The sequence below is a fragment of the Oryza sativa genome, chromosome 3 (assembly GCF_034140825.1).
Source record: "Oryza sativa Japonica Group chromosome 3, ASM3414082v1".
NCBI lineage: Eukaryota > Viridiplantae > Streptophyta > Magnoliopsida > Poales > Poaceae > Oryza > Oryza sativa.
In genome coordinates, this window is record NC_089037.1 from 7,904,253 (window position 1) to 7,929,971 (window position 25,719).

The window sequence follows — 25,719 nt, forward strand, 5'->3', positions numbered from 1 at the left end:
ATCCGTTATTAGCAAATATTTACTGTAGCATCACATTGTCAAATCATAGAGCAATTAGGTTTAAAAGATTCATCTCACAAATTAGTCGCAGTCTGTACAATTAGTTATTTTTTTAGCCTATACTTAATACTTTATGCAGATATTGAAACGTTCGATCTGACACGATGAAAATTTTTGGGGTGGGATCATATTTCCTTCGTAAAGTAGTTGACCCACATTTCTTTTAGTACGAGTATTAACACTCTTCCATCAGCTTTCATTGACCTTGGCAGCTATAATCATTTCGCGAGCTTGAGACATGTAGGCCTGGCCTAAGCAACGTCGTCAAAAGAGCAATCCGTGCACCCTGTACTTAGAGAAAAAGACGATGGCATGCACACCTGGACACTGATGGAGTAGTCGAGTAGATGTGAACGATCATGTGATCGACTTGTGAGGGTTGCACAGTGCCCGTCTCCACGCGAGTTGGAATCGGAGAACGGAGGTCCACCACTCCACCAAAAGCTCACTTGCCTTTTGGACTTCACCGGGGTATGCGTGCGCTGCGGCACAGGACGCTGCTGGTGTCGGAGAGGGAGCGCTAGCGATTTGGACCGGCGCGAGCGAGAGGGAGCGCGGGGCCGCACGGAAGTTTTACAATTTACACACGCGCCCAGGCGGCCGCACTGGCGAGTCCACTGCCTACATTGTCACCACGCACGCATGCACGTAAACGCAGGCGCTCGCAAACCGCACGGAAGTTTTACAATTTACACACGGGGCTCGTACGTGTACCGTGCGCCCGTTCGCTCGGCTGGCTAGGCGGCTAGTATAGCTGCGTTTGTTTGCTGACAGTGCGTGTACGTTGCCTGCAGCTCTCCCTCTCCATCCAAGCGCTGGGCACACAGTATAACGGCAACAACGGCAGGCGGCGCCACAGCGTACGTATGGCGAAGTCGTCGCGTTTGTCCGCGTCTCGGCCTCTGCCCACCCGGAGACCACTACCTGCTAGCTTTGGCGGTGTGGCCAGTGGACAGTGGTCCTCCACGAACGAGCCAGCGAAGCTAAGAACCTTGCTTGCTTTGCGTAGTTAATGGTAAGTGAAATCATGTGGGGGAATGGGGATGTGCGTCCCGCGGCATGTGGTCTCAATTCTCATCGATCTGTATCCGGTGGTGGAGACATCCTGCTGTTAACCGGGACAACTTCGACTTTTCGAGGGGGATACTACTACTGTAGCGGTAGATTTGGGTTAGGCCGGAGTTTTTCCCAATTGTGAATTGTGATCTTGGTCGCTTGCCCCAACAAAATTTTCACGGAGAAAAATACAGATGCAATCATGCAAATATCCAGTTCTTTAAACTCTGCTGATCTGATTCAAACCTACTGGCCTGGCTCAGTGGTATAACTCACAACATTCACTGTTACAGAAAAACACATACAAGTCGGCACTATAGGTATTACAAGTTTAGAACAGTTAAAACCAACACATATAATGTTTTACTCGTCTCCATAGGTTAAAAAAAATATGTAACCGATACTTTTGAACAACTATATGTGTCGGTTCTTGAGAAAAAACGATATAGGTATCGGCACCTATTATATATTATAGGCGTTGGGTTAATTAAAAAATCAATACTTATAAAATATTATAAGTGCCGGTTTTTTTAAAGGCAACCTATAAATCGAGCCGAGCCGCATGGGGGAGGGAGAGAGCCATGTTGTTCTTATCCGTTCGCTCTCTCTCGCGCTTCACCCGTCCTTATCTCCTTCAGTCCTTCTCCTCCTCCCTCCCCCTCTCCCACCTCTCTCTCCTCTCTCTCATGGTGGCACGGTAGTGGCGCCCTTTCGTCAGCTCCTCACGCGCTAATACAACGGGCTCCTTCTCCAACCTCAAGGTGGCCATTGCGAGCTTTAGGAGTCCATATCCGGTCGCCACGAGCTCGGGGCGGCCTCCTCCTCACGACGCACACGGTGGTGGCAGTGTGCCTTCCCTTTGGCGGTGGTCCTCCCATCGCACCCTTCTCCAACCTCGGTCTTTTGTGATGAATTTTTCTGTGTAATTTAGATTTGCGATGAATTTTCTAAGAGATTTTGTGATTCAATCTTGGTATAAAATTCTTTGCTCGAAGCTTCGCATCGAGCAGCTTTTTTTATTATTATTCGGACATTTTTAGAACCGATACTTTTTATTTTTCTTATCCGTGCCTTCTTATAGGTGTCCGTTGGGAAAAATGGCATCTATGCCGTCTTTTATTCCAACCAGCTATCGCAACCGCAGTCCAGGTCCACACAACTCGCGTACGCTCGATGTGTGGTAACGGTGGCCCTCGCTTCAGAGCGATCTCCCAGAATGCCAGTGGACTGACGGCACATTGAAGCCCCTCTTCCTATTTTCCTATTTTTGGCACGGTCGAACTTGCGTCCTTTTGGCCGCCCTACACACTTAACTCCGGTGGTTGGATTACGACGATACTCCTGTATACCCGACGTTGATATCACATGGCGGAGTCATGTACGCGGAGCCATGGCGCCGCTGATGCCGCGTCGGCCGACTCTAAATTTCGGATCATATCAACACCCAAAAATTCGGATCCAGCCAGCTGCGCACATGCAACCGTGTGTTTGAATTCCGATGATTCGTTAGGATATCGCATGCAGTTGGTCCTCGAACGGGACCTCGCCTGCTTGCCCATCGGTCTCACTGGCTCACGGCTTCTCCGGCTCGCTTCGCTAGCCTTGGCGGTGGCCGGGGCCGGAACGTTACTGTAGCTTCAACGACGGACATGAATGCTCTGTACGATCGCTGTGCATGCAAGCTAGGATAATTAAGCAGGCAGAGGCAGGTGTAGGTGCCGGCCGATACTTCAGCACACTGCACACGTCCCTCCGCTGTCAGTTCCTGTTTTCATGGTATGCAGCAGGGCAGAGCATGCATGAATCATGATGCATATGGTCGAGCCCGAGAAGACGACGATTAGACTGTCTACAAGTGACCTATAAGGGCACCCAAATCTAAAATGGGTCTTCGATAGGACTATTTCAGCCTCCAACAGAGTACCTATACAGAAGACCCATTTTGTGTGCTATAAGAAGCATAACCTAAATCTGAGTATTCTCTCTCCTGAAGACCTATTTGCAGTAAAAGTTCTCTTTTAGGTCTTATTGTTGGAGAAGACCAAAAATAGGTATTGAACTCTTTGACTGTAGCGCTATGCAAACGTGAAATGTGTCTTGTATTTTGGGTTTCATTGTTGGAGATAGCCTTAGAGCGGAGGCGGTGCATGAAAAACAGATCATTTGCACAACACTTAAAACAAATATGTCTTCTGGAAATACTTAGGGTTGGTTTGGTTTGTGGCCTAAATAGGCCTTACTAAATTTTGTCAATGCCATATTTTGGCATGACTAATTTTGGTAAGACAAAGTTATGTTTGGATTGAAGCCAAAATAGCTTAAGTTCACTACTGAAATGACCTATTTTCTTAGGCATGACAAAATTTGGCTTCAAACCAAATAGACACTACACACTATTGAAATTGCTAAATATTGGTAAGCCTAATTTAGACCTCAAATCAAATTAGCCCTTAAACAGGTTATCAAAATTCTGCAACACTTAAACCCGTTTAAAAATATTTATTAAGTTCATTTGTCAACATTTTTAATTGATTTCTTATAGATAATCTGTGATCATAATTCACTACGTAATCTAAAACAAATGGGGCTTAAGGATTTCAGTTGCACACATGTTCTATTTTTGCTAGCTATAGACACAAATGAATGTTCTACATAATTTTCTTCTCTTACATAATTTAGGTTGTAGGTGGACATAATTGCTCCCGGCTATAAAATCCGCTCCCTTGGACTCGGTTCAAAGGGCCGCATGCGATTGATTGGTGAGGTTTGGCATCAGTGGCGAGAGAAGGAAAGAGGACGCGGATGCGATGTGAGAATGGCATCGGAGATAAGGGAAAGGAAACGAGAGGACTATGGTAGGTGAACTAGGGGATCGATGCAGTTGGCAACACCGAGCAAAAATGACGGTGTTGAATGAGAGATGTAGCGAAAAGAAAAAAAATAAGACCTAGAAATAATAGTTGGAATAGGTTAGAATTGTATTTAACAAATCTTTATTTTGTATGATCTCGATTTATGTCTACAAAGTTGCATAGGCTAAAGTATATAACATAATTGGTGCCACTTCAAGCCACGATGTACTCACTAGTACAGATCCTTCCATCTGTGACGGCCCATAACAAGACTGGAATTTGCGGGCCGTCACAAGGAAGTAATCTCAATTGGGCCGAAGTTTCGCCCGATTGAGATATGGTCGCACAGCCATGGTATATCGGCATAAAACTAAAGCCCGTCACGGATGACACTTATCTGTGACGGGCTATAGTTGAGGCCCGATTGAGATGATGGTTCCATATCTCAATCGGGCCTCAACTATGGCCTGTCACAGATAAGTGTCATCCGTGACGGGCTCCAACTAGAGACCCGATTGAGATAAGTTTAATGCCCGTCACAGATGACACTCTTTTTGACGGGCTTTTATTAAGGCCCGATAGAGATTACTTGTATGCCCGTCACAGTTGATTGTTTTAGGGCCGTTACAGATATTTGTTGCACAGTATAAATACCCCCCACCACCTACTGTAGTTGTATCCCACTGTTCACTATTTTGGTGGGAGGCTGTAGGGGGCGATTTTTTGTCTTTTTTCCAAGGAAAACAGAAAATTCCCAAAAGTGATCAAAATGGATCAATCAAGTGAGTAATATTAATCATTAATTGAGCAATTTCATAACGTCTTACTTTTGCAATACTGATCTTATAAGATGTGCATGTAATTTGTTTTTTTTATTTTGTAGCAATTGATTGAAGTTGGATGTATGCGAAAAATTTGAAACGTCATTCTACGGAGTACAGAAAGGGCGTAATAAATTTTATGAACGCCGTGGAGGAGGATCGGAAAAGAAGAAACAGTGATTACATGTGTTCTCCATGTGCAGATTGCAAGAATGAGAATATGTTTGATAGCGGAGAGGACGTACACGGTCATCTGATACAACGAGGATTCATGGAGGGCTATACATGTTGGGTGAAGCATGGAGAGCAAGAATCAGGAAGTGGAGCAGCAGCAGACAGAAGTGGTGCGCATAATCAGGAAGATGAAGATGAGCATGACATGTTTATACCTTCTCCATTGGGCGGTGAAATGGTTGATGTGGATCACGATCTGCTGCAAGACATGTTACGTGACGTTGAGGACCTAGCCCAAAATGAGAGAGATGGAATGAAGTTCATCAGGTTGGTCAGTGATTCCGAGACGCCTCTATACGCTGGATGCAAAGCAAAACACACTAAGTTGTCAGTTACCTTGGACCTAATGAAGCTAAAGGCAAGTAGTGTATGGACAGACAAGAGTTTCACAGATCTTTTAGGAATTTTGAAGGCTATGCTTCCTGTTGAGAATACATTGCCCGAGAAGACATACGAAGCAAAGCATGTTCTGTGTCCACTGGGGTTAGAGGTCCGTAGAATTCACGCTTGTCCAAACGACTGCATATTGTACCACAAGCAATATGCGGACTTGGATGCTTGTCCTGTCTGCAAGGCTTCTCGATACAAGTGAAAGAAAAGTGCTGACGAAGGAAAGAAGTCAAAGAGGGGTGGTCCGGCAAAGGTTGTGTGGTATCTACCTATCATTGATCGTTTCAAGAGAATCTTTGCCAACCCCAATGAAGCGAAGTTAGTACGTTGGCACGCCACGGAGAGAACGAATGACGGTATGCTTAGACACCCAGCGGATTCGATTGAATGGAGGAATACCGATCGAAAACACAAAGACTTTGCTGTCGACCCTAGAAACATGAGATATGTCCGTGTACGGATGGCATGAATCCTTTCGGTGACATGAGTAGTATTCACAGCACTTGGCCAGTTCTTATTGCGAACTATAACTTCCCGCCATGGTTATGCTTTAAACGGAAATATATTATGTTGTGCTTGTTAATCCAAGGTCCGAGGCAACCCGACAATGATATCGATGTATTCCTGGAGCCTGTTAACGACGATCTGGAGATTCTTTGGAAAGAAGGTGTGGAAACATGGGATGCATATGGTCAGGAAAACTTCAAGCTAAGAGTTCTATTGTTCTGCACCATTAATGACTACCCTGCACTCGGTAATCTTTCCGGACAAACTATAAAAGGAAAGAAGGCATGCTCCGATTGCAAGGAACATACATGAAGCCGGTGGCTGAAGAAATCACGAAAGATGGTATACATGGGTCATCGGAGGTGGCTCCCGCTACGTCACGCATTTAGAAGAAAGAAGAAAATTTTTAACGGTAAGAGAGAACTTCAGCCTGCTCCCAAAGATTTGTCCGGAGATGAGGTCCACAATATGGTCAAGGACATAAGCAATGAGTTTGGGAAGAAAAGAAAACGTAGCAAGACAAAGGAGAAGGGTATGTGGAAGAAAAAATCCATATTTTGGCGGCTACCTTACTGGAAAGATCTTGATGTCTGACATTGCATTGATCTCATGCATGTAGAAAAGAATGTGTGTGAGAGTTTGGTTGGCCTGATGTTGAATATTCCCAGGAAGACAAAGGACGGGTTGAACGCGCGCCTTGATCTACAGGACATGAATATTCGCAGTGAACTCCAACCCATACGAGATGCAGAGACAGGTAGAGTGTACCTCCCTCCAGCCTGCCACACATTGTCGAATGATGAGAAGATCGCAGTGTTATCATGCTTGAAGGATATTAAAGTTTCATCGGGCTATTCAGCGAGGATAAGTATGTTAAATTGGACGATCTAAAACTTGTTGGAATGAAGTCTCACGATTGCCACGTGCTAATCACACAAATCTTGCCAGTTGCTATCAGAGGCATTCTACCACCGAAAGTGCGTCACACGATCCAACGTCTGTGCTCCTTCTTCAATGCAATTGGACAGAAGGTTATAGATCCAGAAGATCTAGATGGGTTGCAGACCGATATTGTGAATACCCTCTGTCACCTGGAGATGTTTTTCCCACTGTCTTTCTTTGATATAATGGTTCATCTCCTTGTTCATCTAGTGAAGCAAACAAAACTATGTGGCCCAACTTTTCTAAGGGAAATGTGGCCGTTTGAAAGATACATGGGAGTTCTGAAGTCATACGTTCGTACTAGAGCTAAACCTGAGGGGAGCATCATTGAAGGTTACACGACTGAGGAGGCTATTGAGTTCTGTGTCAATTACATGTCCGATGCCGATCCTATCGGAGTTCCTGCGTCTCATCACGGGGGAAGGTTGTCAGGTGTTGGCACAATCGGAAGGAAAAGAATTAGGCCAGATCAAGTGTCGTATGCGCAGGCTCATTACGCTGTGCTCCAGCATATGGCAGAAGTTGGCCCATACTTTGAGGAGCACTTAGCGAAAATCCGAGATGAGAACTTGGGGCAAAATGATGCATGGATTAACAGAGAACATAATTCTCGGTTCAACGAATGGTTCAAGAATCATGTGACAATGTCCACGGATGTCCCAAATGAGACAGTACAGTTGTTGGGGATGGAACCGTCTTGGACCGTAGACACATGGCAAGGATACGATATAAATGGATACACATTTTACACCGTCAAACAAGATGACAAAAGCACAGTGCAAAACAGCGGCGTCCGTATAGATGCGTTCCAGGATTAAGTTGGGTCAAACACATACTACGGCCGCATTGAGGAGATCTGGGAGCTAAACTACGTCAAGTTCAAGGTTCCATTGTTCCGCTGCCGTTGGGTGAATCTACGCACTGGTGTCAAAGCCGACAAGGAAGGTTTCACTTTAGTAGATCTATCAAAGGTGGGATACGCCGATGAACCATTTGTACTTGCGAAACAGGTCGAGCAGATATTCTACATAAAAGACCCTTCAAACAAGAGGATGCACATCATGAGGGATGGAAAGCGCCGAATTGTAGGAGTTGACAACGTCGTCGATGAAGAAGAATACAACCATAATCTTCATGTAAGACCTCACATTGACCTTGACGATGATCCCCAAGAGCCTGTGGCATATACTCGTTCAGATCATACGGAAGGCATAACCTTGTGACCGATGCATTTGTACTTATCTATTGTAATGAAAGAAGTATTTTATTTTATTGTTTTATTGCAAAGACTTGATATGTGTAGTCATTAATATGGCTAATTTTGTTTTATTACAAATGACCAAAACAAAAGAAAAGTTGTAGATCTTGATGAGAGGATCAACTTTGTTGTTGACCATATTTCCATTTGAAATCATTTAGTATCCGAAAATGTATTATAGCTAATAAAATGAATTATTACACAGCAGCTATATATTTTGCACTCACAAATACAAAAACTTCAAATGAAAGATGGAAAATGAGTCATCGGTGATGGGCCTTAGTTTATGTCCGATAGAGATTAATCTATCTCAATCGGGCTTTGCCGTAGGGCCCGTCACAGATGACTCATCTGTGACGGGCTCCATACTAATGCCCGATTGAGATGACATTCAGGTCCGTCACGGATGACTCATCTGTGACGGGCCGTAAGATAATGCCCGATAGAGATTGATTAATCTCTATCGGGCTTTAACTAAGGCCCATCACCGATGACTATTTTTCCATTTTTCCAAACAAGTCTTTATATTTGTGCGTACAAAATATATAGCTGTTGTATAATAATTTATTTTATTAGTCATAATACATTTTCGGGTACTAAATGATTTCAAATGGAAATATGGTCATGAACAAAGTTGATCCTCTCATCAAGATCTACAACTTTTATTTTGGTCATTTGTCTATATAACTTTGTTCCCAACAGCTTGAAATTGATTTTGACAATATGACAAATCTAAACAGCATTTGTAAATACTAAATGATTTCAAATGGAAATATACTCAAAAACAAAGTTGATCCTCTCATCAAGATCTACAACTTTTATTTAGGTCATTTTTCTATATAACTTTTTTTCCCAACAGCTTAATATTGATTTTGAATATATGACAAATCTAAACAGCATTTGTAAATACGAAATGATTTCACATGGGAATATGGTCAACAACAAAGTTGATCCTCTCATCAAGATCTACAACTTTTCTTTTGGTCACTTCTTCATCCGACAAAGTGATAATTATATTATTCACAAAAATCACATTTCTCTCATCTGGTTTATAAACATCAACACATATATGTCAATTTTATAAACATTGATACTATCACTTTGTCGGATGAAGAAGTGACCAAAATAAAAGTTGTAGATCTTGATAAGTCGTACAACTTTGCTTTTTATGGCTTTCCCATTTGAAATCAGTTAGTATTTACAAATGCTGTTTAGATTTGTCATATTGTCAAAATCAATTTCAAGCTGTTGGAAACAAAGTTATATAGACAAATGACCAAAATAAAAGTTGTAGATCTTGATGAGAGGATCAACTTTGTTGTTGACCATATTCCCATTTGAAATCATTTAGTATTTACAAATGCTGTTTAGATTTGTCATATATTCAAAATCAATTTCAAGTTGTTGGGAAAAAAGTTATATAGAAAAATGACTAAAATAAAAGTTGTAGATCTTGATAACCTCTACAATTTTGTTGTTCACCATATTTCGATTTGAAATCATTTAGAATATGAAAATATATTATGACTGATAAAATGAATTATTATACAGCAGCTATATATTTTGTACGCACAAATATAAAGACTTGTTTGGAAAAATGGAAAAATAGTCATCGGTGACGGGCCTTAGTTAAAGCCCGATAGAGATATCTCTATCGGGCATTATCTTATGGCCCGTCACAGATGAGTCATCCGTGACGGGCCTGAATGTCATCTCAATCGGGCATTAGTATGGAGCCCGTCACCGATGAGTCATCTGTGACGGGCCCTACGGCAAAGCCCGATAGAGATGACTCATCACTCTACTATAACTAGGGTTTCTCAGATCGGATCAAAAATTTTTCTAAGTCCCGCTACAATTTCCCGCCTCCTTAGAACCCTAGCGCCGCCGCCAACTCGTACTTCGCCGCCGCCGTCCTCCCTCACCGCCACCGCCACCGAGACCGCCACCGCTGCCGCCGCCACCGAGCCCGGCGCCGTCTCCACCGAGCCCGGCGTCGTCTCCACAGACCGGCGACGCCCTCCACCGAGCCCGGCGCCGCCGCCGCGAACTCCTCCTTCGCCGAGCCCGCCGCCGCCGCCACCGAGCCCGCCGCCTCCACCGAGCCCGGCGCCGCCACCACTGAGCCCCCCCGGCCGACCTCAGGTGAGTCCTCCATCGCGCCGCCCTCTGCTACCTGCATGTGGTGAATGATGAAATGTGGATGTTGGGATAAAATGTGGATGTTGGGATGAATTTAGTGATAGATGATTTTAGTTGATTGATGACATGATGATGAATAGATGAAATGTGGTGCATTAATGAATTTAGTGATAGATGATTTTAGTGATAGATGATTTTAGGGATTGATGATATGTGGTGAACGAATGGTTTTTTTGATTGATGACATGTTGATGAATAGATGGAATGTGGTGCATTAATGAATTTAGTGATAGATGCATGATATGTGGATGAATAGATGGTATGAGGTGAATTTATGATTTTAGGATTTGATTATATGTTTAATTTATTTATATGTGACATTCAATTCATTCTATTACTGTGAGATGTGCAATTTAGTTTATTTATATGCTTCATTTATTTATAAGTTACATTCAATTCATTGTAATAGATTGTAGCATTGAATTGTGTATTTTTGTTATTTTGAAAAAAAGTAGACGATGTCTCAGCAAGGCGAACCAATGTCGACGACAACTAGTGGGTCCTCAAGGACACGTACTCCTAGGACTGGGAACAAAATCCCTAAGGAACGGTTCCGCATAACAGCGATGGACGCCGTAGGGTTGCCGACATCTCCAAAGAAAATATTGAGCCGATTTAGGTCTATCTGCGGGGTCATAGGTAGGCAGAAATTCAGTATTCTGCAAGATGACATCAAGCTCGTGCCGGCCGCAGAGAAGGACATTGCTTGGCTAACGTTCAAGGAGAGCTTCGATTATTCTGCGGAGCATGAGGACCGTCTTAGGCGGGCTGCTTTCAAGGTTATGGGCAATGCTTGGAAGAATTTCAAGACTAAGCTAGTCGGCGAGTTCGTCTACAACCCGACGAATCCAGATCCAAGAGAGAAATTTCCTTGGATCACGGAACAGGTCTGGGAGGAATTCCATGTGAAGAAGTCGACCCCCGAGTCCAGAGCTAGTAGCGAGGCATATCGCTTGCTCTAGACCAAGAACCAGCATCCGCATCGGTTTGGCACCGCTGAATATGCCGGTAAGAAAGAGGAATGGCAGCGTGAGGATGAAGAAGCGGAGGAATCGAACACACCACTTGTGTTTGGCGATATCCCACACCCTCGGGCTAGGAACTGGGCCAGGACCAGGTACCAGAAGAAGGATGATGGCACAATCATCATGCCAAATCCAGAAGATCAACGAGTATACGAAGCTATAGTAAGTGTGTAGTCCAACTAGATGTTCGCATTGTTTCTGATCATGCAGTTTATTTAACCCCACTAAATTGTAATGCAGAAGGAGTTGGTTGCCGATCAACAAGCCTCGCAAGAGGCCTGCTCTCAAAGACGCGAGGACGACCTCCTCATGAAAGCGTTGGGCAACAAGGAACACCGTGGATGGACATGGGGCGTTGGGTCTTCTGTTCCCTGGAAGTATGGATTTCCAGACTATGCGTGGCAGTACAAGAAGCGGACTTCCAACAAGGCGAAGAAAGATGCACGCCTTGAAGCCAAGATCCAGGTGTCGATAAGAGTTGAGCTGACATCTGAATTCTACGAAAAGCTCGAGTCGATGAGGGCCAAGATTAGGCAAGAGATCCGAGAAGAGCAACAGAACCCCCAGGCCGCCGCTGCTGCTGCGCACGAAGAGCAACATCGGTCGACAGCGCCGTCGACCACATAACGGTAAAAGTTTCATCCACAATGCATGAAAGACTTAACGAATCCATATGATATATAATATTCTAAAAAAAATGATTAATCTATCGCAGGAACCAACGAGCTACACCCTCACAGTTATGGTGATGCCAACCTTCACGGTTCCAGCAGCCAAGGGACTTGCGTACAAGCCGACCCCAAAGACAAGAGTGCATGGAGCGCAACTCAGGGGCGACTGTGCAAAAGTTCAAGTCGACTCGGTGAAGCCGGAATACGAGTTATTCCCACTAAAGTATCCACCAAACGACGAGGTCCTCTCACTAGGAAATGCCTGTGGTACCTTCATCCAATGGCCCAAGGACCTCATTGAGATCAGGGTTACAGCGAGGCCAACCACTGCACCAGGCGGTCGTCCACCAAAGAGACCCGCCTCTGCTCCTTCAGCCCCTCCTGCTCAAGATCGTCATGCACAATCTTACGATGTGCAGTTGCAGTACGACACGGATTTTGGGGAGGACCGAACGGAGGCTGACAGCAAGGCAATTCATGAACCCCTACCAATGAAAAAGAGCAGGAAGGCACACTCTTCCCCTCAGAGAATTACTCTCGATAAACCCGAAGCAAAGGGGAGAGGAAGGGGAGGAAAGGTGCAGTCCTCGCTTCTAGCTCCAAGGAAGCTAGATCTGGGCATGGGCCAGGAAGAGACTAAGGGCAAAGAGGTCAAGAAGAAATACGCTGCTCCACAGGAGTTCCATCTAGGCATGCCATTGGTTAGAGATGACGTGCTTGCCGCAATGGGCACCGCTTGCAAGGACCTTCACGCATACTACATGGAGAAATCTAACGCCAGGAAGCCGAATAAAGCTACCGATATCCTTGGAGAGCATGATGGAAAGCCATTCCTTGGTCCAACAAATGATATCGTCGTCGACTTCAAGGATCTATTCGACCTCTACATGCTCCGAGCGGTGGACACAAGCCTCCTTAAGTGCTACTCCTTGTAAGTATTGTCACCCAACTCAATCTGGTAATAACAATCGGATTAACTCGCTTACAAGATCGTTTATCCTGTGTGTAGGTTAAGTTGGCAATGGTGTCAGAAGAATGCACCGGAAGTTGCCTTCCTTGATCCACAAGTGGTCACTGTCACAAATCTTCAGAATGACCGTCAAGGAATGGTCAACTACATCTACGACACCTTGTGGTCCCGCCAAGACAAGGAGTACATTATGTGCGCCTATAATCAATAGTAAGTGTGTTATCTAAATATACACAACAGCATGACACATTCCTTCAGTACTTAATTAACTTTCACTATATTAATGCCGCAGTGCCCATTGGATCCTTCTGATCATAGCACCTAAGTGGAGTACATGTCACTACCTGAACTCCAGAATTGATAAGAACACATATGATTGGACCCCAATTCAACTAGTGATAGATGAAGCGTGGGCCCAATACGTGCAAAGAGGAGGCCTCAGGAAGATAGGACATGACACCCTCATCCACAAAAAGGACTTCCCGGTGAAGCAACAAATAGGTGACCAGTGCAGATTCTATGTGTGCCACAACATGCGCCTTCTGTATAGAGATAAGGTGAAGACTTTGGCTGAGTTTGAGGTCGGTGGTCTCAATTGTGATAGACTAACTACATTTTAGCACTTATATATGATCGATCAACTAATCTGGAATTATGACAATGTAGGGCACAATAATCAAGTCTCTGCCTACCAGCTTTGAGGAGGTTCGCGAGGAGATAGCCAGCTTCATCCTCTGCGAAATAATTAACCCCAAATAAATGTTTAGGCTTAAACTAAAATGATGAACAATGTTGAACTTTTATGTTTAGGCAATGATGAACACTTATTATGCAACTGTGATGATGTAAATGTGATGCTTATATTTATGTATATATTTCATATGTTTATGTTAAGACTTACTAAATAAATATTTGATCTAATTAACTCGGTTTTGCAGGTGAAATATGATAAATATTTGAATGGATGTGAAATATGTGAATGGATGTGAAATATGAGATGGCTGTAAATGTGTGGTTGTGTGAAATATATTGATGTCTGTGTATGTGAATGCATATGTATATGAATGGGTGATGCTGGGGAGCTGGGGATATTGGATATCTGTGTTTGTTTCTGTTATTTATGCAGCGGGCATGGCTAGCAAAGGCCTGAGGCTAGCCAAAAAACAAATTTTATTTTTTTTGTGATTATAGTCATCTGTGACGGGCCATAACTAAATGCCCGATTGAGATGATAGTCATCTGTGACGGGCTCTAATTTAGGCCAGATTAAGGTCAGCAGTCATCTGTGACGGGCTCTAGTTTAGCCCCGATTGAGATGAGTATCATCTGTGACGGGCTCTAGTTTAGGCCCGATAAATGTTAGTAGTCATCTGTGACGGGCTCTAATTGTGGCCCGATTGAGGTAAGTCATCTGTGACGGGCTATAGTTTGACCGGTCGTCTGGGTCAGAGTTATCGGTGACGGGCTTTACTTAGGGTCCGATTGAGATAGATTCATCCGTGACGGCCGTTTGTCCGATTGAGATAACTCTTCACATCAGTGACTTCTAGCCTGTGACGGACGCTGTGCCCGATTGAGATGGGGCTTACCGCCCGATTGAGATAAGGGTATCCGTTCCAGTGACTGTAGGCGTAATATTCTGTGAGTGGCTTGATCGTAGTATGAGACCACTAGTCAAGGATAACTTTTTGACAATTTTAAATACTAGTTCATTCCAGTGTTGATCTTTTTCTTGTACGTATATCAGCCATGCAAATGCTATTTATACAGTATACTCTATCTATATAGTAGTGTTTTTTATTGGAGTAAGAGTTAGTATAACGATTGACTGGAAACAATAAAACATTAAACGATATCCAGAAATTATAAGGACTTGCTTACTTCGTTGCTCTGATTAACCTTTTCAAAATTTTGGCGTTAACTAGATTTTTGGCAGTGTTTATTTCAAGATGAAACTCTTAGAACTACCAAATTCGATAAGATAGTAATGATAATGTCTTATTTAATTTGTTACTTTATTAAAATTTAGTGAAATTAAAAACTGGAATAAAGCTAACAAGTCCTAAAATATCCAATTTAAGATCCTCCCGAGTCCTAATTCTCGGTGACTTGGTCAACTGTGCGCTCGTTTGCTGGCATGGTAACAACCGCTGAAAACAGCAGTCTACGGGTGATTTCATCTCGACAGCAGTTTGCCAGAGCTCTGGTCTTGAATTGAACTGCACTGCACACGGATGAGGCTTCTCTCACTTAAGTTAGTGGGACATCAGTCACTGACATATGGGCTCGTGGGTGTGGGTCTCACCTGTCAGGGACACATGTCCCTCTAACTTTAAGGCCTAGGTTAGTTTCTAACTTTTTCTGCAAATTTATAACTTTTCTATCACATCAAAACTTTCCTACACATATAAACTTTCAACTTTTTCATCACATCGTTTCAATTTCAATCAAACTTCTAATTTTGGCGTGAACTAAACACACCCTAAGTTAGAGGAGCTCCTTCCACTGCACACTGGGGCAGCCTGAAAGTCTGAACGAGTTCCTTTTTATTTGGGTGAGAAGTCTGAACAAATCTGATGCCGATGGACTCCCAGGAGGAGCGTGAAATCTGCCGAGGCGAAGTCACCACCATAGTCCGTTGTCACCGGTGACGTCGTTACCGCTGCTGACTCCGGTACAATTAACCGACAAATGGAGAACGGTAAACCTCGACCGGCGCCTTGCAATGTTCGCGGTCACTAGGAGAGACAACGAAGAGCCACGCACTTGTCACGCGGAATACGGATCGCGTTCAATTCATTCAGCGGTTGAAGCGGACAGCGCCGGCTGGCCGGCCGGCCGGTCCAGACCGATGGAGCTCCGGATTTATGATGCATGTAACCGACTCGCCAACCGCTCTTAATGTGTCCCTCCACGAACTCATGACGCTTGTTTTCTTGCTCATGCCACTGGGATGGTACGTAGTAGCAATGTCTCACCGTGACTATAGTCCTATAGGATCACGGCTGGCCAGTTTATAGATCCCGTCTTCGCATGTCTCAAGTACTCAATTTAGCTAGGAGTACAGCTTCTAAAACAGTATTCGTCTGTAATACTACTCCTGTGATTAGCTACGAGGAAAAAGTTTTAGTACTTAGTACTATTATGGCTCTGGTTTAGTTCCCAAAAACTTTTCGCAAAAACATCACATCAAATTTTGGACATATATATATAGCATTAAATATAGATAAAAATAAAAACTAATTACACAGTTTCCATGTAAATTGCGAGATGAATTTTTTGAGCCTAATTAGTCTATGATTAGCCATAAGTACTACGGTAACTCACATGTAATAATGACGATTTAATTAGGCTCAAAAGATTTTTCTCGCGTTTTCCAGACGAGTTATGAAATTAATTTTTTCATTCATGTCCGAAAACCCCTTCCAACATCCAGTCAAACGTCCAATATGATACCCAAAAATTTTTATTTCACCAACTAAACAGCCTTATGTCTAGAGAATTTTTTTTAAGATAATTATGTCTAGAGAATTGATTGGGCTTTTGGTTGACTTCTTTGACACGCAGTACAAACGACATACGGTAGCTAGCGCGAGACAAATGAAGCACGAGTTGATGTGCAAACCTTTCCCTCCTTCCAGAATCCCATAACTTCTTCTCTGAGGCTGTGTTTAATTCAGCGTAAAGTTTGGATTTTTATTAAAATTAAAGATGATGTGACTGAAAAATTATATGTGTATGACAGTTTGATGTGATAAAAAAGGACTGAAATTTAGATCTAAACTTTGGATCACAGCCTGATTCTCTCGGCTTCTCGCAAAAATGGAGAACTTTTTTGAGTGTCGCGGAGAAAAAATAGACGAGAAAGAAAGAAGGGGGCGAGAGATGGAGATGGGTCATGGCATTAAACGCAGTAGCGACCGAACTGACCGGCATTCATGTCCCGCGTCCGCAGTGTCCCACTCCCGCCACTCCTTCCACCCCCGTGAGGGCGTGAAGTTAACCCAAAAAAAAATGGACGTCGTCACACACGCGGGCAGGCACCACCGCACCAGTACACCACCACCATCGCCCCGCCCCGCATCGCGCCCCACAGCGCCATCGCCTCGCCTGTCGCCACCAGCACACGGCAGGCACAGGCACCACCGCCCCTCTGAACCCGAGAAAACCCCTACTTGACTCGCCACGCTCCCCGCTAATCGCAACCAGACGGAGTTGTCCTTGGTGTAGTTGGCCAGCGCGCCCAGGCAGGGGGTAGAGCGAGCTCGCCGAGCTCGAGCTCGATCCATCGCCCGCCAGCCATGGTCTCCTCTCCCTCGCCTTCCTCTCCCTTCCCCGCCGCAGCAGTAAGCGTCCTCTTCCTCGCTAGTTAGCATCTCCGTTTTTTCAAGGATTGCGCTTCAACAATGCGGCGTAATAATCAGGTATCCGACGCGAGGCGGGCCGGCGGTGGCAGGACGACGGCCTCGGAGGTGGACGAGAAGTACGCGCACGTCGCGACGCCACTCCACAACCACCGCGGGGGGAGCGGGGGTGCCAAGAAGACGCCGCGGCGAGCGAAGAGCGAAGGAGGAGGCGGAGCGGACCCCGCGGCGTACGTCGCGGCGGTGTCCTGCTCTGACTGCCGCTTCAAGCAGCGGCTCCACGCGCCGGCGTCGCCTGGCCCTGGGGCGGTCATCCGCTCGCTGTTCGTGTCACTCACCCGACGATCCACGCCGCGGTCGTCGCCGTCGCCGACGTCGGCGTCCGGTGGGGACGGAGGGGAGAGCGAGCAGTGGCGCCTGGCCGCGGCCGACCTCTCGCGGCGGCTCGCGGCGGCGACGCGCACGCGGGACGAGGCGCTGGAGGAGACCACGCGGCTGAAGCACTCCCTCACCGAGCTGGAGATGAAGCTCGCGCGCCTCGAGGCCCGCGTGCTCCCCACTCCCACGGCCGCCGCCTTCCCCGTCGAGTCGTTCCTCCGGGCGGTGTCGACAGCGCGAGCCGCCGTGCGGAGCCTCACGCGGGCTCTCTCCAATCACCTCCGCAGCCCGGTGAACCCCGGCCCGAACCTCGAGAGCTTCCTGAACCGCGCGTTCCACGCCGACTTCGAGCTCGACACCGAGGGCGACGTGCACACGGCGGACCCGGCGGGCCGCTGCGAGGCCAACCTCGCGGCGTACCACTCCATCGCGGCGCTGACGTGGGAGGAGGTCCTCCTCCACGGTACCAAGCACTACAGCGAGGGCCTGAGCCGGTTCTGCGACGCCAAGATGAGCGAGGTGGTTTCCTCCCTCGGTTGGGCGCGCGCCCGCGCCTGGCCGGAGCCGCTGCTGCAGGCGTTCTTCCTGGCCGCCAAGGGCGTGTGGGGGGTGCGCCTCCTCGCGCGGTCCGTCCACCCGCCGCTGCCCGTGGTGCGCGTCGACCGCGGCGCGCGCTTCGACTCGCGGTTCATGGAGGACGCGGCCGCCGGGCGCGCCGGGAAGCTGGAGCCGGCAAGCGTGAAGATGATGGTGGCGCCGGGGTTCCACGTGTACGTCGCCTGCGCCGGCGTGGTGAAGTGCAAGGTGGTGTGCTTCTACAGCAGCAGCAGCAGCAGCCGCACCGGCGGCCACAGAGATGGCGGGAGCATCGCCAACGGGTCTGTGGGGTTGGGGAGTAGCTGTAGCGATGTGAATGGGAGTGCTACAGACGCGGTGGATGGTTGTAATAATCAGAGCAGTAGCGTAGTTACATAGGTAAAACAAACACGACCATTTTTTTTACTGTATTTGTGTGGTTAAAACAGGACCTGCATTTTTACTTTTGTGTGAATACGGGGGACTTTGTCCCAACTTTATGTTGATTTCGTTCGTGTTTGTAGCTTTGATTTGTTGAGTAAAGACAGTTTTTGTTTGGCACGAGCAACCTATGCAAATTGCCTTTTTTCCATTACTATACAAAAGCGAGATCTCGCCTTTTTGTGGTTAACCTTGGACGTTACTCAACCTGTAGGAGTGCATGCAGCATGCCTGATTAAATATCCAACTCTTTGATTGGACACTCGAACGATCTTAACCGCCCTGCACGGGCCTTCTAATGGGCGATCGATCGTCAGTGATCGCGCTGGGTAATCAGTTCGCCTCCCCTCCCCCCTCCCCCTATACTCCTCCCTCTTCTCCCTCCTTCCTCCTCCCCTTCTTCTCTTATACACCACACAATTTTTTTTAAAAAAATAAAAGGTTAGAAAAATTTATATATAGAAATACTATATATAAAAAAATTGAATTCAAATTTAAATTTGAATCGGGTACGTAAACTTTTGACTTATAAACTTTGGGTCTATAAACTTTAGGTGTATAATACACCTTTTAGATGTATAGAAATACTATATATAGAAAATATTTGAATTCAAATTTGAATCGGGTATGTAAACTTTTAATTTATAAACTTTGGGTCCATAAACTGTAGGTGTATAAATTTTAGATGTATAGAAATACTATATATATAATATTTGAATTCAAATTCAAATTTGAATAGGATATAATTCAAATTCAAATTTGAATAGGATATAATTCAAATTCAAATTTGAAACGGGTATGTAAACTTTTGACTTATAAACTTTAGGTCAATAAACTTTAGGTGTATAAACTTTAGATGTATAGAAATACTATATATAAAAAAATATTTGAATTCAAATTCAAATTTGAATCGGATATATAAACTTTTGACTTATAAACTTTTGGTCTCTAAACTTTATATGTGTAAACTTGAGGTGTATAAATTTACTAAAATAGGAAAGTAATGCGGTGCCAAAAAAAAAAGAAACCATGTGGAGGGGTGGAGGGAGAGAGAGGGGAGTAGATCTATTGCTACCCCATCCCTATAGCGATCGATTGCCCATCAGCATTCCTGGCCCTGCACTTGCTTTGGTTTTGCTTTCTCTTCTATTCCTTGTGGCCCACACATTCGAATTGTGTAGGCCCATTAGCGAACACACATGACAGCGGAAAGCCCACATAGGCCCAAATCAATCTCCACCTCCCCTCGGCCTCTCTCCTTGCCTTGCTTCGAGCTTCGCCGTGGAGCCGTGGCCCCCAATTTCCGTCGCTCGGCGTCCTCCACACGAAGGCTAATGGCGACCGCCATGCGGAGCACCACCTTCCTGCGACTCGGCTTCCGCCAGGTCTCCTCCCTCCTGTTCCATGGCCCCTCGTCGCCTGCCCCCACCGTGGGTCTCGCCCTCGGCGTGGGCCGGGGCGCGCTGGTCCGCCTCCGGTGCTCGGCGGCTGAGGCCGGCGACGACGGGGGCAGGAAGGTGTCGGCGCGCCTGGCGCTGACCCAGCAGGTGCTTCGCGACGCCGAGGAGCGCGCCGCTTCGGCCGGCTCCGACCCCGCCCCCAAGATCACTTTGGGTAATAATCTGCAACTCCACTATTGCCCCTAATTTGTGTTACACATATGCTTGGTAATGATGCTCAATCGATGTCCTACATATGAAGAATTGAAACGTCAAATCCTAACAAACAGCTGGTGTTGGTATTCATATTGTATTGGTCAAACGGAAAATTCAGTAGCTTAGGCTAATATCTCTACTCCGAAGTACTATGTGTAAACGGTCGATGAGTCTGCTCGGTGAGAATTGGGGATCTCATATCTCATCATTATCTCTGCCTAGCCAGTAGCCCCTATCGAGTTATACTTCGTGACTCAGGTGTATATTCTACTTCCTACATCCATTTCGTGCTAAGGATAATTTTGACAGCTTAACGGTATATGTTGGTTAGAGGTGACAATGTGGTGAATTCTAGCTATGAACAAGATTTGACTTGCATTTTGTTAATCCTGTTTGTTGACAGTAACCAATAGTTTGAAAAGCATGCTAATAGCTAAATTAGCTTAAGAAGCACCTAGGTTTGCTGCTGTATGGCTATACATACTAAGACAAAATCTGTTAGAGAACACTCAAAATTTATGTTGTTTGTTGGTAGACATCGTAAAAACGTGTTATGTCCGAACGACACTCTAATTTAGTGGAGGACACTTTCGGTTCAATTGGAGATTGAAATTCCTCAAAAAGCCGAGAATGCCCCTAGGATCAAAACCTTTTGAGCTAAGACTGGAGCGAGGATGGAATATAATGTATGCAAGTAATGTACTTGGGGTGATGGCAAATTTAGAGTTGCATAATTTCTAAATTTTTACTCTAACACCATGTTTGAAGCATGTGGTCCTAGGGGCATTATCGTCTTTCTTAAGAATGTATCTATCCAATTGAGCCGAAAATGTCCTCTAGAAAATTACCAGTTTTTTAGGATGTTTTTCATCCGTGACACATTTTTTCGATGTCTATCAGCAAATTACACAAATTTCGGGTGTACTGTAGCAAAATTGGCGCTACTAATAATAAGAAAGACTCTGTACAATACTCTCTATCTAGCAGTAGCATGTCTCTGTAAATTTTTGAAAGGAATATCTCTATAAATTGATCTAACAGGTATTGGAACATCTTGTCTAACTGTTGCTATGTGATAGTAAAAGTTGAATGCACATTTTGTTATATGTTGATCAAGATGTTTCAATGTAAATGGTTTTGTACACATCTCCTCACATAGTACATTTTCTATTCCTGATTGACGTGTATTTAATGTACATAGACTTGAAAGGATGAAATAAAGATATGAGGAATTGATAAGCTGCAAGCTTATTAATAGATTGTGTTAATACTTGCATTATTTGTCAACCTGTTTTGAGATCTACCCTGTTTATGGTTGCAGATCATGTTACTCTTAACTTTGCAAGAAGTGGGGGGGCTGGTGGTCAGAATGTCAATAAAGGTTTCTTGCTTTCACTTCCTAATCTGTTTGTTTGCGTGAATCATTGTTTTCATACTTCCTCTTTTCGTAATACTATAACATTGGTTTTCCTTTTGCACAACATTTTTTTATTAATATTGGGTGTGTTCACTTGGGCAGTTAGGATGAGGTTTTCAGTCACGCGTGAAACGAGAAAGCTCATCAGCACATGATTAATTACGTAATAACTAATATAAATTTGAAAAAAAAATGGATCCATTTGATTTTTTAAAAAACTTTTATATAGAAATTTTTGCACAAAACTCACCGTTTAGCAGTTTGGGAAACATATGCTAACGGAAAAAAAAAAGAAGGTTGCTCGTTCGATTTTTCTGAAAAGAACTTAGCCTTACTTCAGCATTGACCAAGGGATTGGTCTGGTATTTTTAAAATGTTCAAAAATTTAGTAGCATATTTTATTTGCTACTCAGCATGATTACATGATTGTTTTTTGGTTCTAAAGCATACACCTTGTCTTCAGAATTTTCAAATAATGACCATAATGCCCTGCTATCCAATCAATGTTCCGTGTTTTCCCCCATTTATGTTCGCCTCTTTGTTCTAAAATACTTGATATCGATTTTCAGTTAACACAAAGGTCGACATGCGGTTCAATGTAAAAGAGGCTCAGTGGCTTGGTGAGAGAATCAAAGAACGGATATTACAAACGGTATAAAAAAAATCTTCCTCTTTTGCAAATCTTCATTGTCATTTTTTCTGTATTGTCTCAAGAGGTTGTTTATATTTGCTTGGTATACACAGGAAAAGAACCGGATAAATAAAGATGGGGAGCTTGTGATATCTTCTACAAAAACTAGGACACAAAAGTAAATGTTACTCAGTTCTTTTGATTGTCTTGTTTGGACAGCAACTGACACAATTTATCCTTTTAGGGGAAACATTGAAGATGCTTTGCAGAAAATACAGGTATGCTTTACTCATTTCAGTTCTTTGTCAGGAAGTAATTTGCAGAGGCTTCATGTTATTGTGCTCCCCTAGCTTTTTAACTAAACAAGTATCTCCTTAACAGGCAATCATTGATGCTGCATCCTATGTACCTCCACCCCCTTCAGAAGAGCAAAAGAAGAAGGTTGAAAAAATGTAAGCTGCTATTTTTTCTTCCATCTGCTCCCTTCAATTTCCGTTGTTTTCAGTTATTTTATTTCTTTAGAAAGTCCAATGCAGTCATCATTACTTCTGCAATGTGCTGATGATGTTTGATATTTTATTATCCAGTTGTAGATTAATAATACTATTTGTGTAATTGAATGCACCAAGTGTGTATAGATCTGCTTTCTTAAAAAAATGTAACAAGTGTGTGCAAGTAGCTACATACGCTTCTATAAAAGATACCGCATTACTCTCCAAAGTGCAAACAGTTAGTAGCGGTTGAGATTAGCCAACCTTTGAACTTGTGCAATGTTAGTTTTTAGGAGATCAAAGAAACATTTTTGCATATGCGAACTCTGAATCTTTGTAGTCATATCTCTAGCTCACACTTGAGAACTATAAATTGTCGAATTACACTCGTTTATTCAGTTGCTGCTGTGTATTTCATTTCAGTGCTGCAGCCGCTGAAAGGAAGAGACTTCAGAAGAAGAAAGTGCTTTCGCAGAAAAAGGAATTTAGGAGGAACAGGACTAGCTGGGATTGACTGCAAGTTATTTTGCTTAAAATCATACCTGTATTTCGTGCCCTTTTGAGGTGATCAAGCTTCCCGCATGGTAAACCCTTATTGCTTTCCCTGCCTTAATCCCCATTTTTTGGTCCCAAAATGTTCCTATCACTAATATCAATGTGATAGTAACTCAGGTTCTGACAACTAGTATTTGCTCCGCGTGGTTCTTGAGCGTGGAGATAGGGCTCACCTGATCCTTGTGGCAGTAAATATCCATGCGCGACAGGAACAAGTTCCAAACCGGTGAAGACGTATTGGTGAATATGGCGAGTTTCAGAGCCAGTTTTTGCTCCATCAATTGGAAGGTAGCATCTGACGGGAAAACACTGCCTTTTGTCCTAAAATGCACTGTTTGTCAGTGGTCCTGATCCCTGAACTTATCACATGCATCACATGCTACTGTAACAATCATTCACCCAATTATAAAGTGTTTGCGTGCCTGTGCTAAACATTGATGAACTTTGGCATATCCACATATGCACAGTTAGGAACACTGGATGCATCGCGCGGTAACAATGGGCATGGGTACGGGTGATATGCGTGTTAAAAAAAGAGAGTAGGCATTGTGCTGCCAAGGCGATGGGCTATGCTACAACCATCACCTGCACGCGCCGTCAGCTTGTCACGCCTTCTGGTATACCGGTATGGTATGGACGTGTTGCACGACCAAATGTGTGCCGTGGAACCGGCAATACTTCTGACACAACATTCCGGTTGCTAGTGTAATTCCCCCAACGTGTACGTGCGTGCGCTACCGTTCTCGTCAACCATTGAATTGTAGCCTCGCGTCACGGCAAGGCAAGCTGCTCCACACCATCTCATCTCACGGGGGCAGCTTAAAGAGCCATACACGCAATCACGCGTCAGTAACAGCAGTAGGTTTGCACCGTTTCAGGCTAGCAGCCGAGACAGTGAGGGGGAGAGTGAGAGGTCAGGGGACTACTGGCAGAGGCAGGCCTTGTGAGTTGTGCCACACTGCCACTCGGCAGGGCAGGTGTCAGCCGTGCGCGAGCACAGTGGCGTGCGTGCCTCCGCGTGCCTCGTACTGCGCCTGCTCCCTCCGTTTCAAAAAAAAAAAAAGTCAAACCCTAGGTTCCTATGTCTAACTTTGACTGTCTTATATAAATATTTTTTATAGTTCGTATTTTCGTTATTGTTAGATAAGAAAATATGATTAATATTTTATGCGTGACTTATCTTTTTAATTTTTTATAATTTTTTTAATTAAGACGGACAGTCCAACGTTAAACACGCAAACAAGGTTTGTTTTTTTTAACGGAGGGAGTACTCCACACGGCTTCGCGGGTGGGTGCCTCCCTGCGGATACGCGCCGTACAACTCCTACACGGCTTCGCGGGTCGCCCGGGCGGGCGGCGTGCCAGTGTATGGTGCCGTTCCATTGCCGTGCGGCTCCCCTCCCTCGTCATCCGCGCCGACCGTGCCAGGGCACGGGCACGGGGGGGTGTCACGCAGACAGTACAGTGGTCTCCCTTTGACTGGCCAGTCAAGAGGACCAGTTCGCCACAGCCAGCAGTCCAGCGCCCGCGGTCAAGTCACCATACGTTTGCTTCCATCCCCTGCACACCGTCTCATCGCTCCGGCGATTTGACGTCGGACGAGACGCAACCCGTAGAAGAAAAACAGAACTCCGGACCGTGGCGCGGCGCCGCACTGGCGCGCCTGGCGAGCGTGTGCGTCCATCGATTTGTTTTCCCCTCGGTGCCTCGGCCGAAGTAGGGGACCGGCCACATTCGCTGTAGCGGACTAGCGGGGGTGGGATCACCACACCGTACAGTGGTCAATGGAACTACTTTTCTCTATCTTAAAATATTATATCTAAAAGATAACAATATTTTAAAACAGAGAGAGTAGCGCTCAATTAAACGCATTTAGATGGAACAGTAAAATAAACTCTTATTTTAAGACTCAGAGCAGTAAACTTAGGCTGTCTTTAGATGGTGGAAAAGTTAGGAAGTTAGTAGAAAGTTGATAGTTTATGTGTGTAAAAAAGTTTTCGATGTGACGTAATATGATGGAAAGTTAGAAATTTGGGAAACTAAACACGGCCTCAAAATCCAAATCAACGCACGGAAAACACATCGCATGCGATATGCGATGTGGTCGTCAAGTGGCTTCATAGCCCGGTCGTTGCGCCGTTGCGCTCAAGTGACATTGTGACAATGCAATGCAGGATCCAACGTCTGGAATTGGTTTTACTCAGGATTGGGCGGCAGAGACGT

The 25,719-nt window shown here is 44.9% G+C and overlaps 2 protein-coding genes across 3 annotated transcripts; both read left to right on the top strand.

Annotated features, from left to right (window-relative positions):
- Positions 1-16,993: 16,993 nt before the first annotated feature.
- Positions 16,994-18,867, top strand: LOC4332254 (IRK-interacting protein). Its single transcript, XM_015773733.3, has 2 exons — positions 16,994-17,334; positions 17,413-18,867. The coding sequence occupies exons 1-2, from the start codon at positions 17,290-17,292 to the stop codon at positions 18,703-18,705; spliced, it is 1,338 nt and encodes a 445-aa protein (XP_015629219.1). The 5' UTR covers positions 16,994-17,289; the 3' UTR covers positions 18,706-18,867.
- Positions 18,868-20,036: 1,169 nt separating this feature from the next.
- LOC4332255 (uncharacterized) lies at positions 20,037-23,928 on the top strand. Of its 2 annotated transcripts, none has more exons than XM_015773463.3 (8): positions 20,037-20,361; positions 21,724-21,783; positions 22,389-22,471; positions 22,564-22,628; positions 22,695-22,728; positions 22,832-22,902; positions 23,365-23,525; positions 23,606-23,928. In XM_015773463.3, the coding sequence occupies exons 1-7, from the start codon at positions 20,082-20,084 to the stop codon at positions 23,453-23,455; spliced, it is 684 nt and encodes a 227-aa protein (XP_015628949.1). In that variant the 5' UTR covers positions 20,037-20,081; the 3' UTR covers positions 23,456-23,525; positions 23,606-23,928. The 2 variants fall into 2 exon arrangements, with proteins under 2 accessions (XP_015628949.1, XP_015628948.1); XM_015773462.3 differs by having other exon boundaries at positions 23,614-23,928.
- Positions 23,929-25,719: the final 1,791 nt, after the last annotated feature.